The sequence below is a fragment of the Nerophis lumbriciformis genome, linkage group LG09, assembly GCF_033978685.3.
Source record: "Nerophis lumbriciformis linkage group LG09, RoL_Nlum_v2.1, whole genome shotgun sequence".
NCBI classification, from domain to species: Eukaryota; Metazoa; Chordata; class Actinopteri; order Syngnathiformes; family Syngnathidae; genus Nerophis; species Nerophis lumbriciformis.
The window spans coordinates 37,609,112-37,622,582 of record NC_084556.2 but is presented as its reverse complement, the minus strand read 5'-3'; the positions used below and the strand labels follow the sequence as shown (position 1 = coordinate 37,622,582).

At 37.3% G+C, this 13,471-nt stretch overlaps 1 protein-coding gene across 2 annotated transcripts in view; it reads right to left on the bottom strand.

Moving 5' to 3' along the window:
* Positions 1-389: 389 nt before the first annotated feature.
* The window catches only part of jam3b (junctional adhesion molecule 3b), a 101,997-nt gene continuing 88,915 nt past the window's right edge, over positions 390-13,471 (bottom strand). For both annotated transcript variants that reach the window (XM_061963227.2, XM_061963226.2), the window contains exons 7-9: positions 12,680-12,809; positions 12,540-12,594; positions 390-8,309 (exon numbers count right to left, since the gene is read on the bottom strand). In XM_061963227.2, coding sequence (XP_061819211.1) covers positions 8,274-8,309; positions 12,540-12,594; positions 12,680-12,809 — 221 coding nt within the window. In that variant the 3' untranslated portion in view covers positions 390-8,273. The remainder of the gene's footprint in view (positions 8,310-12,539; positions 12,595-12,679; positions 12,810-13,471) is intronic.

Below are 13,471 nucleotides of genomic sequence, written 5' to 3'. Positions count from 1 at the left end.
AACTATTAGTTAAAATATTAACATATTCAAAAAAATATTTAAACGATTCGTTAAGTAAATATATATATAACAAAAAGTAGATTAAAAAGAGAATTCACAGTATATTAAATAATAGGTTGATTGGCAACACTAAATTGGCCCTAGTGTGTGAATGTGAGTGTGAATGTTGTCTATCTGTGTTGGCCCTGCGATGAGGTGGCGACTTGTCCAGGGTGTACCCCGCCTTCCGCCCGAATGCAGCTGAGATAGGCTCCAGCACCCCCCGCAACCCCAAAAGGGACAAGCTGTAGAAAATGCATGGATGGATGTTTCAATTGTAATGCTGTATAAAGTGTGTGTGGAGTTTTGTGTCCAGACAGTGTGCAAAAAAACACAAATCTCTCCAGTGATATTGGAAGTGAGTTTTATTCATCACAAATAAAGTGGTTCTAGAATGGACAATGATCCAAGACATTTTACTTCATGAGTTCAGACCTCAAAAATCAGACAGAGTGAATAATAAAAGACATAAAGTACAAAGCCAGCTTGGTTGAGATTGCCCTTAAACATGTTGATAGCATCTGTTCAAAGATTGTGAATACGTCACACAACTTTCCACATAACAAACAGTCCACCCTGCTTTGGATATTCTTTTGCTGGATACTGTGATGTGTCCTTACCAAAAATATTTCCCCTCCACTATATTTATTTAGGCACTAATATATTCCTTGGTCTACTTCAGCATGTCGAGTCTAATCTATGAAAAAAACCAACATATATTTACAAATTTGCGCATGAAATTTGCAGTGACATCATTCCTCTCAAACGCCAAGTAAGTGGATGCAAAATATGAACGCTCACGCAGAGAAGTGGGCGATCTATTTTAAAAAGGCAGAAGGCACTTGGGAGGAATGAAATTTGTATAAATGAAGAGAGCGTGTGTGTGTGTTTGTGTGCGTGACTCCAATACCTCAATCCTCATCCATCAGTCAACTGAAATGAATTTGTGGTAAACTCATTTTAGATGTTTCTTGTTGTTGGTAGTTTAATATTTAAAACATGGGTGTCCAAACTTGAAGCACAGACGGGCCACTGAGTAGAGAAATAAATAGGACGCGTAAGCCACTTGGCTACATTTTGTACATTTAAGTTGCTAAAACTAATCCAACGTTGGTCACAACATAATGAGATATCTGAACAAAACATGTTGTGTTACAGCTGACAAAACAAGCATATATATGACCAATGTGTAAGATATGTTTTTATTAAGAAAAGTATCCTGCAAATTGATCTGATTTTGTATTCAATAAACGCAATTTAAAATCATAATTTAAACTACCTTGAACATTGGGAAATTAGTAAATGGTGCCTTAATCTGATATTGATATCGGTCCGATATTAACAGAAAAAAACAGGTATCGTATAATATCGGGTTGCATCTAAAATATCCAACACAAGCATATGACATCTAAATGTCCTCCAATAAGCACACAAGGTTGGTCTTTTCTTGTATTTGAGTCATTTACAAAAGGTAAACATAGTAGACTATAGGCTACGAGGAGCTAGCAGCTACACAACAGCTGAGCACACAATAGCAGACAAGCCAGACAGTAAGTGTCCTTAATTGAACAACATTGCAGTCTAAAACAGCACATTTGTCAATATAAACATGTATCAAATAATTATGATTACATATTACTTACACATACAAAGTCTCCAAGGCAGAAGTATTAGAACGTATCCAGTAACAAATGTGTCCGCATCATTCAACGTACTGCGTCACCAACTTCAGGAATTATTGTGGCCACTAGGTGTCGCCAAAAAAACCTAAATACCACTCCACTTCAACTTAAAGATAGCATAAGTCAATTCCAGTTGGTTGATAATAAACAGGTTAGTATTGTTCATACCTACCAGTGCTTTCTGTTTGACTAATTCCACTTGATTAAACCCTAAAAATAGCACTTGTTGCCTACTGCCGCTGACCAAAATGCACTGCACTTTTTTGGGGGAATTTTGCCTATCTTTAACAATCATTATGAGAAACAAGAACACACGTCTTTTCTTTTCTTTTTTTTAAAGATTTTAAAGATGATAAAAATAATACTAATACATGCGGCTAATGGGAGTCACCATTGTAGCCTTCAAAGCCCTCTAAAACAACTTCAAAACCCTCCAGCTATGTTTTATATACACACTGCAAGTCTATATAGTAACAGACATGTTCATAACAATATGTCATATGTTCAATATTTACTCTATTTTGGTCATTTTAATCATTGCCGGAACACTTCCGACTTCTGGCAACGCAAGCGTGTGTTCTAATGATGGCAGCAGACTTCGTAATAAACAACGAAGACGACTATTTCTGGACAAATGAGGATACACAACCTTACCTGAGGATGAATTACTGCGTCTCAAAGCCAGCACGAAGGAAGGGTGAATAGTTGGATCGGACAGAAGCTGAGAGAGTGAGGTGAAAGTGACTCTGGCACTGAACATGTGGAACTTGACAAGTGCCCGAAACAACCCGATACCAAGTAGTATCGAAACTGCGTCTGTCAAACGATACCTGCGATCGGTTCTTTTTGTACCCAGATCAAAGAAAACATTACTGTTTCTATGGTTTTGCTCGCAGCCAATCACTACAAGCATTCTTCGATTCAATGCGGCATGTGATTGGTCCACCACCGCAACAACAACAGTTTGTATGGCGGTAAAGCGGGTTGAAGCAGTGCAAAATTGGGTGGTCATCATTCCGAGATGCCGGCAGCAAAACGGTCAACGGTAAGGTTGTACAACACGCCTGTGGCGCCGGGTGTAAAAAAATGCATACAATGCGGCAAGATTATTTCGGGGAAAACGGGGAATACTAGTAATATGATTACACACCGCATCAAGCACGAAGCAAACTTATGGGTGGAGAACTGTACTGTGTTTAAAAAGCCGGCTTCTACAACACCAGCATCGTCATCTCAACAGGACACTGCTCAACCGTCGATAACTTCAGGTAATATATAAACGGTTACTATGTTAACAGCGCTCATCCTTGGTGTGTTAAAACACCTATTGTCAAGTAAATCGTTTTGGGCATGTCGTAGGCATGTGAGCTAACGCTGGCTTAGCTAATTACACAGCGGAAATAATACTTTGTTGTACATGTTTGTACAGTTATTTAATAAATATTTGAGCACTTTCAAAATGTATTCGTGTAAACATCTTGAATTTTTTCCTTGCCCTTATGTGGGCTTTGTACCGAGGATGTCGTTGTGGCTTGTGCAGCCCTTTGAGACACTTGTGATTTAGGGCTATATAAATACACATTGATTGATTGATTGATTGAATGGGGAGGAGTTGTGACAATTACGCAACCCATTGCATTCTTTTCACATGATTAATATCGAATGAAGTACCGTATTTTTCGGACTATAAGTCGCAGTTCTTTTCATAGTTTGGCCGGGCTCCAGTGCGACTTATATATGTTTTTTTCCTTTTTTATTATGCATTTTCGGCAGGTGCGACTTATACTCCGGTGCGCCTTATACTCCGAAAAATACGGTACTCAGTTGGTGTCGGTATCGTTTTAAGGGTACTGGTATTGGGACTGGTATTGAACATTTTCAAACGATACCCAGCCCTAAACAAAAATGTAGTGGTTACCCAAATAAACCGGAAAAAATGTCCCTGGCCAGCTGGACCCAACGCACAACTATGCATCGAGTGAGTCAAACTTTATTATTGTACTTGACACATGCATCACGTCATGTGTGTTATTACAACTACAGTACATATGTTGTATGGCTAGCTGTGTACAAACAAAACAAGAAATGTGGGCTAAAATTTTACAGATACTGTAATATGATAGTTCATGTTTTTCAGTCAGTACATATTAGTGTCCTATCGCAATATGTTGTGCATTACAAACTCAAATGCGTTTTGTGTTGACGTAAAAGCATGCTTATCTCTTTCCGTAGTTAGCTTTTCCGGCTAATACCGTAGCATGGCGATGTGTTACTATGCCAGAAAAAATGAGTTTTTCAGTTGTTTGTCGCTGCAGCTTGGTTATTATACAGGTTACGGAACGTAAATTAAGTATTGTTGACAGTTTTTGAATGCATTTTAGAAGTGATTTAGAGGTAGAATTGATTGCTTCCATTAGCTGCGTTGCTAGCCACCAAGAACGAGACGATTTTTACATGTTAAACCGTAAAAAAAAAATTCTCATAATGATCGTGAATGCTAGGCTAAATTCCAAAAAAAGAGAAGTTCCTCTTTAAGCTTGTTTTCTTAAAACAATGTAGTTAAAATTCACACTTTAGTTGTGTCTCTAGGTTTTCACTTAGTCCTGTCCCTGTAAAACGTGGAACATTCCACAAGTCACATGATCTAGACAGGAAGTTGCATCATTCACGTCCTCTGCAGGCCATGGGAAGAACAAAAGTAATTTCACTTATTCATTTTTCAGTTGTGGGAAATGTCACCACAGTCCTGTTACCTAATCATTTATTTTAGAATACAAATGTTTTGTTGAATCTCTGTAATGTTTATTAGCGTAAATGCAATATGGCTAGAATTTGCTAATTCTATGCTAAAAACTCACTCCTGTCACTGAAATGCTTAGAAACCTTTAGCAAACATAAATAGTTCAGTATGTGTATTTTAGAATTAGAGCTGAAAAAGACAGACATGTAGGTTTATTCTAGGATTTACAACAAGCAGATAGCACTGATTTGGTGGAATAGCTTGAATTATTTTTTTGACAATACACTGAGGGTCAATAAAAAGTCAGAATGGCGCCCGGGCCGCACTTTGGACACCCCTGATTTGAACAAAAACACCATTTTGTCCTCCTAACCATGACTGATGATCAGAATCCCAAATAATACTCACAGAGAATATTCATCACTATGTATGCATAAAATTTACAGAAATAGTCTTGTTTGTGTTTACTGCGCTTGGAAGCATGACAAGAAAAAAACCAGGCAGTGGTCAGCTGTTCAGGAACACACGAGTCAGCGTGCATCAATGTTGTTTCATGTTACCTTTCTATCAGCCTTGTGTGTTTGATATCACCTCTGAATAGGATATTGTTACACTGCATCCACTTCATTCTGCTACGGGGCGGAGCAAGGAGGCACACCGCCAGCCACTGGACAATTAGTCATGTTTTGAAGCACAGCGGCTGCAGCAGGAAAATGCCGGATTGTACTTCACTACAGACTAAATAAAACAACAGAAAATATGAGTGACTTTGTTAACCCTCCAGACCCTTGAGAGGAACTAATCAAACTTTGATCTCCTCCCCTTAAGTCACAACTATAAATACTCTCTTGTGTTGTACTGATACATTTCCATTGTTGCAGATGTCAACTAATTATAGGCTATGTTGATAACAGGTTACTAGATAAGATGTCTAGGTCATATATGGTGCTTCTATTTTAAACATGTTTGTTAGTTAGCAGGATTACGCACTAACGTCTTTCTGTTATGCCTTTTATTTTATTCTTTTTTTGTTTGTTTCCTGTCTACAGATCAACGGAACAACCGGGCACAACAGCAACCGCTTTTAAATTAGTTCATGCCCACATAAACATGGATAGTTTAAAAAAAAGTTTCCTCACTATGGTGTTTTAGAACAAATTCTGTCAAAAAAAAAGCATTTTGGCCAATTACAAGCCTGAAAAAGTGGACCTGCTTGTGCATAATAATGCCCAAGATGAATGGGCGGCATGGCTCAGATGGCAGAGCAGCCAGCCAGAAACTTGAGGGTTCCTGGTTCGTATCCAGCTTCCACCATAATAGTCACTGTCGTTGTGTCCTTGGGCAAGACACTTCACCCACCCTGCTCCCAGCTGCACCCACACTGCCTAAATGTAGATAATGGGTTTATCAATGTAAAGCGCTTTGAGCCATTAAGAAAAAAGCACTATATATATATATATAATTCACTTCACATTTCCGGCCTGTCAATCAATCAGACTATTTCAACCAATCAGATTGCGTAGAATTCTAAAGCGTCCTCCCAAGCCACGGTATTGTCCCATCCAGCTTTAAGACTGACACTGAACGCCGCTAGAAATGTCTCAGTTGGCGTAGCAAATGTCACAGTGAACTCTGAAAGACCCGACCGAAACAACATGTCCTACTCGCTAGCATTAGAGTACAGCTAGAGATGGACGTAACTTAGTTTTTCCAAGAATGGATAGGAAGGACAGTGCTGAGAAGGAGAAGTGGATGATATTCATGGAGTGAAAGAAAGGAATCATCCAAAAACTTGGCAAAGCAGTATGAGCGTAGAAGCACTGCTCGTCTGCACCACGCTCAAGCAGAATGAGTCGATGGACGTCAAAATAATATCTCAACGGTGGGAATTTATCCATGAAAACAGGGAGAACCTGCTGATGGTGTGTTTGACTGAGAAGCAGCTTGAAGGACAAACCATAGAGGTCCGCTCTCCTGAGTATAAACGACCAGCGTTTAGAGCGACACTTCTCGTGTGTCTACTATTGCTGCTTGTCTTGTTGCCTGGCCTCTGACATAAATGTTACTTTTTGTTCTACCTTATCTATTTGTTATGCTCTAGGAATGTTGTACTTTTTCCCTTTTACCTGAGCAATGTAATAAAGGCCACACTGTACATTTTTTGTAGATTATGCGGTAAAAAAAACTTGCAGCTGAGTTGCCCGATTTTTACCGTAAAATGTACCACTGTTCTTTTTACAGTAAAATTCTGGCGACTGAGCTGAAGTTTTTTTTTACTGTAAAATTTACGCTCGTTGTTGTTACAGTGCATTACAGTAAATGGAAAAATGATACCTCTTATTTTTATGGTAAAACATTTCGACTGAGCTACCAGTTGTTGTTTTTTTAACCATAAAATCTACGTTTTTTTGCTTTTACAGTGCGTTACTATAATTGGAAACCAATTTTTTCAGGTAAAATTCCAGCAACGGAGATGCCAGGTTTTTTTTTTGTGGTTTTTTTTTACTATAAAATCTTTAGCCTTTATTACAGTGCTTACCGTAAACTTTTTTTACCGTAAAATTCTAGCAACGAAGCTGCCATTTTTTAAATTATTTTTTTATCATAAAATGTATGGTTGTTTGTTTTTAAAGTGCATTACTGTAAATGGAAAAAGAGTACCACATTTTTTAAGGTAAAATCCCAGGGACAAAGCTGCCATTTTATTTTTTACATTAAAATATACGATCGTTGTTTTTACAGTACCAAGTTTATTTTTACGATATCATTTTGGCAATCTTTGCCATCAAGCCCCACCCAGAATGCTGATGATATATTCTAATTCACGCTTCTGTCCCACACATGATTTCAACCGCTACCTTCTGTAACGTAGCAGCTGTTCTCGGAAAATATACTGTATCTGTGCTCCCTTATTTTTTAGTGTAAACAGTACCTTCATGTTAGTTTTTGGGTCTGGAAGGTTAACTTATACAGCCTGTCATATACTGACGGTTAAATACTGAACGTACGGCGTGACAGCAACACTCTTTACAGTAAATCCGATATATACAAGATGAACAGCAAGCAGAGAAGGACACTTAAAATCAAGAAAACGCAGCACTGATCATGTACAGTGTTTCACAGCATTTGACTGGCACTCTTCAAAGCCTCTCGCTAAGACTATCTACAAACAAAACTGGAGGTCTCGGACAACGGAACCCGGGCGATCCCAGCGGAGAGTTAAATAAAACCGCCGATCATGAACCACATGTTGATATGCTGACGCGAGTCTACTTCCGTTTGTCCTTCTTTTTGTCCAATGGCAAAGGTATAAATGCATACAAGCTAATGCAAAGTAGTTAAAGTAACATGTTTAAACCCACAAGCAAATAATAATTAGAATAAAAAACACAGTTAGTATTTTACAAATATTTAAAAAAGTAAACCTTTATCTATAGGCATTTAAAATATATTCCATCAAAAATAGAGTGACAAATTTCAACAGTAGAAAAAAAAAGTTTGAAGCATTGTGTGGTGATGTGTCTGGATTTTTTTGATAATGGTGGATTTTGAGTTTTGCCATCAAAAAATTTGAAAGTCAGCCGAGAAAAAGATTAAAATTGCCGGCAAAAATAAAACCTATCTGTGAAATGTTTTGCAAACTGTCGTCCTGTCGAATCTTGTCACCTTTGGCAAACTGTTGGATTTGGAAAGTTGGATATCAGTCATGCCAAGCGCTCGCAGCCTGAACTGTGGCGGCTCTCTGATGAGACGTGGACTGCCGGTTCCGCACGTCACGTTTCACTTGGCACCTTAATGTCATCTCGCCTTGTTCAGATCACAAATGAAGACTTATGCCGAAAGTCACCCTGCAAAGAGAGCAAAAGACAATCATTCAAAAACGAGTCATACCCCTCAAGTAAAGTCATGTAGTAAAGTCTGTTAATTTTCTCTAAGAGGCCCCCGGGGGTCTTTTCCATACCAAAGACCTTCAAACTGAGGGATGGAGCGGGCCCCTCTACTTATATATCCGTTACAAAATTGTGTTTTAAATTAAAGTGGTCCTCAGGGTATATCGTTAAGTGTAGGCTGCTATGTCTTCTGCTTTTTTTTTGTTGTGTTACAAATTAATACATTTTTCCAATTCATACACTTACACATAAACTAACTGCTGTATGAGAATGGGCTCTCGGCCAATCATAGGGGAACCTGACAGAGACTTGTGATTTGCACAGCAGCGATAGGGGCTGGTCTCTATCACTATCCCCCTCAAGTTAAACAAACAAATAAAAATTGTAGATTTTTAAAAGTAAAAAAAATCCCTCGTTTCCTTTTTTTTTCATTTACTTCATTAAAAAAAAATAAAAAAAATATTGGCCTTTTTTTGGATATTCTAAATTGTTTTCTACATAAATTACAAATAAAACAAAAATAACTTTTTTTTAAATTGTAGATTTTTAAACCCTTTTTTTAAGATTGTAGATTTTTTAATGTAAAAAATGTTATCTATTGTCTACTACCACATTTGGCATCACCCCAAATATATTGGCCTCTATTTGAATGTGTAAAAATAATTTGAATAAAGTTGAGAATTGTCAATTCGTGTCTCCGTTTTGATATTGAAAAATAATTTCCATAACAATACCTACAACACCGTTTTATTCAACTGTAGACTCCAAAACAGACAAACAAAGTTATCCATCGTGTACTAATAAATTATTTGACTGTGTCCAAAAAAAAGAGTACCTACCTCAACTTGTATATCCAACAATAAGTTAAATACAATTGAAACTTTACAACATAAAATACTTTTAATTTGTAGATTAAGAAAGGTAAAACAAGTCAGCCATTGTCTACTATTACATTTGTCAAAAAAAGACACTTAAAATTGAGGGTGTCCCGATCTGATACTGATATTTTGGGTAGTTTATAAAAGGTAAACATGGTATTAGGAGCTAGCAGCTCCACAACAGTTAAGCACACAATAGCACACAAGCTAGACATAAGTGTGTTTAATTGAACAGTTGTAATTTTAAACAGCACGTTTGTCAACAAAAAAAGTACCAAATAATTAAATGTTCTTTACATATACAAAGTCTCCAAAACAGAAGTGTATTAGAAAGTATCCTGTATCAAACGTGTTTGCATCATTCAACTTACGGCGTCATAAGCTTCACGTCCTGAATTATTGTGGCCATTGGGTGTCGCAAAAAAAGCCTAAACCCAATTACCACTCCACTTCAACATAATTAAAGAAAGCATAAGTCAATTCTAGGCAGTTAATAACAAATGGGGTAGTGTTTTTCATAAAAAAATAAAATGATCATTGTTCTCTGAGTAATTTCAACCCTTTGCTAACACTGTACACTACAAAATAATGTAAGTATGTTTGATTTGTGCTGATATCGTATTGAATCAGTATCAGTATCGTCCAATACTTAAGCCTCCAATATCGGGACATCCTATACTGACAACATGTATGTAGTAATTAACTTTAAACACTAATGTGAAACGTTTATTTTAAAGAGGATAATTATATTGTACAGTGGGGGAAATATTTATTTTAAGTACCAGTAGAAAAACAAGCTTCCTCTATATTGAAGCTATTATCATATATATCTGATTTATGACACCAAAAGACTACCAAAGTTTGTTATTAAATAGTTATAATCAAACCGATATCAAGCTCACGGAGATTCCCCAAGTATTATTGAGTGACAATGAGGAAACCTGTCATGTGTGACGTAGCAGAAGTAACCAAAGATCCTTTCCCCATCAACAACAATGCTTATCAAGCAGACTTTGTGAGAGCCAACAACAATTACTTTGGGAAAAAATATGATCCAGAACCTTATAGATTTGAGGCTGAACACAAGCAATAAGTTGTAGAAAGTCAACTGCTACTTGGATGCAGCTTTATTGTGAAACTAGCATCCACAGCATTGCTAGGTATAACAAACCAAAATAAAACAAACACTAACAGTAATATTTCCACTCTCGCTGGGATGCCGACCGATGGTACGCTCACATAATTCCGTTTAAAAGAACATTTGACCTGTTTTTGACTTGCGAAGTAGCCTCTTCTGTATGCACAGCAGATCCCTGCTGATATTTATATGAGCACCACGACCACCACCAACACTCCGAGTATAATCCCCACAATATCAATATCATCTGTGAAGAACAGGTGAAACACAAAATCTAACTATAATGTTCTGTTAAGCACATCATGCACTAGCGTTTTGCAGTTGTCTTATCGAAATCATGACAGTGTCTCAAAGGGGATAATTCCATCTACATTTTAATAATTACACTTTGTACTGTCCCAAATCTATTATGGTCTTTGCGCACACACTGGAAATGACGACCGCAACATTTACCCGGTAACTAACCATAACAAAACAAAATAAAACAAACACTTAAAGTAATATTTCCACTAACGCTGGGGTGCCGACCGACGGTCCACTCACATAATTCTGTTTAGATGAAGTTTCAATCACAATCCTAACGGAGGGTTTAAAAAAATGTTGCTGCAACAAGCGTCTTTTAGTGCCTTTTTTGCCACTTCTGGGATGTGAAAGTCAATCAGCCTGTCGGTCCATGGCCATATTTGTCTACTACCAGGTGAGAGATGCATGAATTATTAATCTAGAATTTACTTTTAGCAAGTTTGAGATGAAGCAAAAGCAGCTGCCGAGTTATAGTGTGTCAACAACAGCAACGTATGCTAGCATTAGCTCATTGCTATCAATGCTCTGCTAAAATAGTCTGTTTTCATTGGTGCTTACAATAACATTATCACTCATATTTGGTTAATTATCAGGTCACGACATGTAAATGGAGTATTGTTGGTGGTATCTGGATGTTTTAGAGAGGGTATATTGAGCGCAACAGAGGACCCTTGATCTGTTGACTCAATTGTTAGCTATTTATTTACAATTTTGAATGCATAAAAAAGCCAAGCATATGTATTATTGTCTTACATAAGGATTGTGAATGATAGACACCACCACTCTTTGAAATGTTTGCGTGCGTATTTCCAGTATGACTGATCTAATAACATGGGTCAGTGTGAAGAAGCGTTACTCCAGTGACGTAGAATCTATGGAAATTACCGAAGGTGTTTAAAGTGGAATATTCAAAATGACTGACTGAATTTGTGACATTTTAGACGGTATTTTCACATACTTTGCGAATTGCAAATACAATTGGATATGGTTTATTGAATACAATGAAACACAATTAAGCATATAAAGTGAACTTGTTTTCCACTCTACTGGTACTTTAAATCCATTCGGATTTTGTAATTTTTTAAGTACCGTATTTTTCGGACTATAAATCGCAGTTTTTTTCATAGTTTGGCCGGGGGTGCGGCTTATACTCAGGAGCGACTTATGTGGGAAATTATTAACACATTACCGTAAAATATCAAATAATATTATTGAGCTCATTCACGTAAGAGACTAGATGTATAAGATTTCATGGGATTTAGCGATTAGGAGTGACAGATTGTTTGGTAAACGTATAGCATGTTCTATATTTTATAGTTATTTGAATGACTCTTACCATAATATGTTACGTTAAAATACCAGGCACGTTCTCAGTTGGGTATTTATGCGTCATATAACGTACACTTATTCAGCCTGTTGTTCACTATTCTTTATTCATTTTAAATTGCCTTTCAAATGTCTATTCTTGGTGTTGGCTTTTATCAAATAAATTTCCCCAAAAAATGCGACTCCCTTCTTTATTATGCATTTTCGGCCGGTGCGACTTATACTCCGGAGCGATTTATACTCCGAAAAATACGGTAATTATTTTTCCCACTGTACATAGATTGAACCTATGATTCCTCCCATTCTGCGGTAAACATTGATATCTAAGATTATGGTTTTACAGCAGAGTCATAACTGCCCAAGAGTGCATGTGTACATCACAAACGAAACTGTGGAGTAGTGATTGCAACAAAGTCAACTAAGCTGTGCTTTTGTATTCATGTGTTATTTTTAGTCTTCATAATTATCTTCATTACATGATCGATCATTTCAAATTTCAGTGGACTAATTGTCTGATCTCTTGCAAATGGACTATTTACAAACCTCATCCTCCGTCCTGACGTAGTCCACGCCATCGCCTTTTGCTGGAACTTTGTAACTATAACACAGAATACACATGCAGTTCAATATTATCCATTCAGTGGAATAAATCATCTGTGTGGGAAGATGTGCTTGCGTCTTACTTGTTCCCCGCCTGTTTTTGACTTGCGAAGTAGCCTCTTCTGTACGCACAGCAGATCCCTGCTGATATACATATGAGCACCACGACCACCACCACCACTCCAAGTATAATCCCCACAATATCAATATCATCTGTGAAGAACAGGTGAAACACAGAATCTAACTATGATATTTTGTTAAAGCACATCATGTTTTATCCAAACCATGACAGTGTCTCAAAGGGGATACTTCCATCATACACATTAATAATTACACTTTGTACTGTTCCAAATCTATTATGGTTTTTGCGCACATACCGCAACATTTACCCGGTAACTAACCATTACAAACCAAAATAAAACAAACACTTAAAGTAATATTTCCACTCTCACTGGGATGCCGACCGACGGTACACTCACATAATTCTGTTTGGTGGAAGTTTCAATCACAATCCTAACGGAGGGCTAAAAAAAAGTTGCTGCAACAAGCGTCTTTTAGTGCCTTTTAGTACAAATTGTCTTTCGTTAGACAAATAAAGCGCTTCCAGATAAACACAATTTGGCGCTTCACAGTCAAATGACACAGCAGTTTTATCGGTCACATGTTTTTTTCTTAAAGTGACAAACATCGAGGGACACCGTATCACTTCTTTTGTTTGATAATGCGTCGAAGCTGCAGTATTGTATGACCCTCACTGTGGTGACAAATTTGAAAGGCACAGCCGAAGACAAGCCGCAGCCCAGGAAAAGTTAGTTAAGAGTTAATTTTCATTTACCGTTTGATTGATTGATTTTTCAGCCTAGTCCGACAATTGT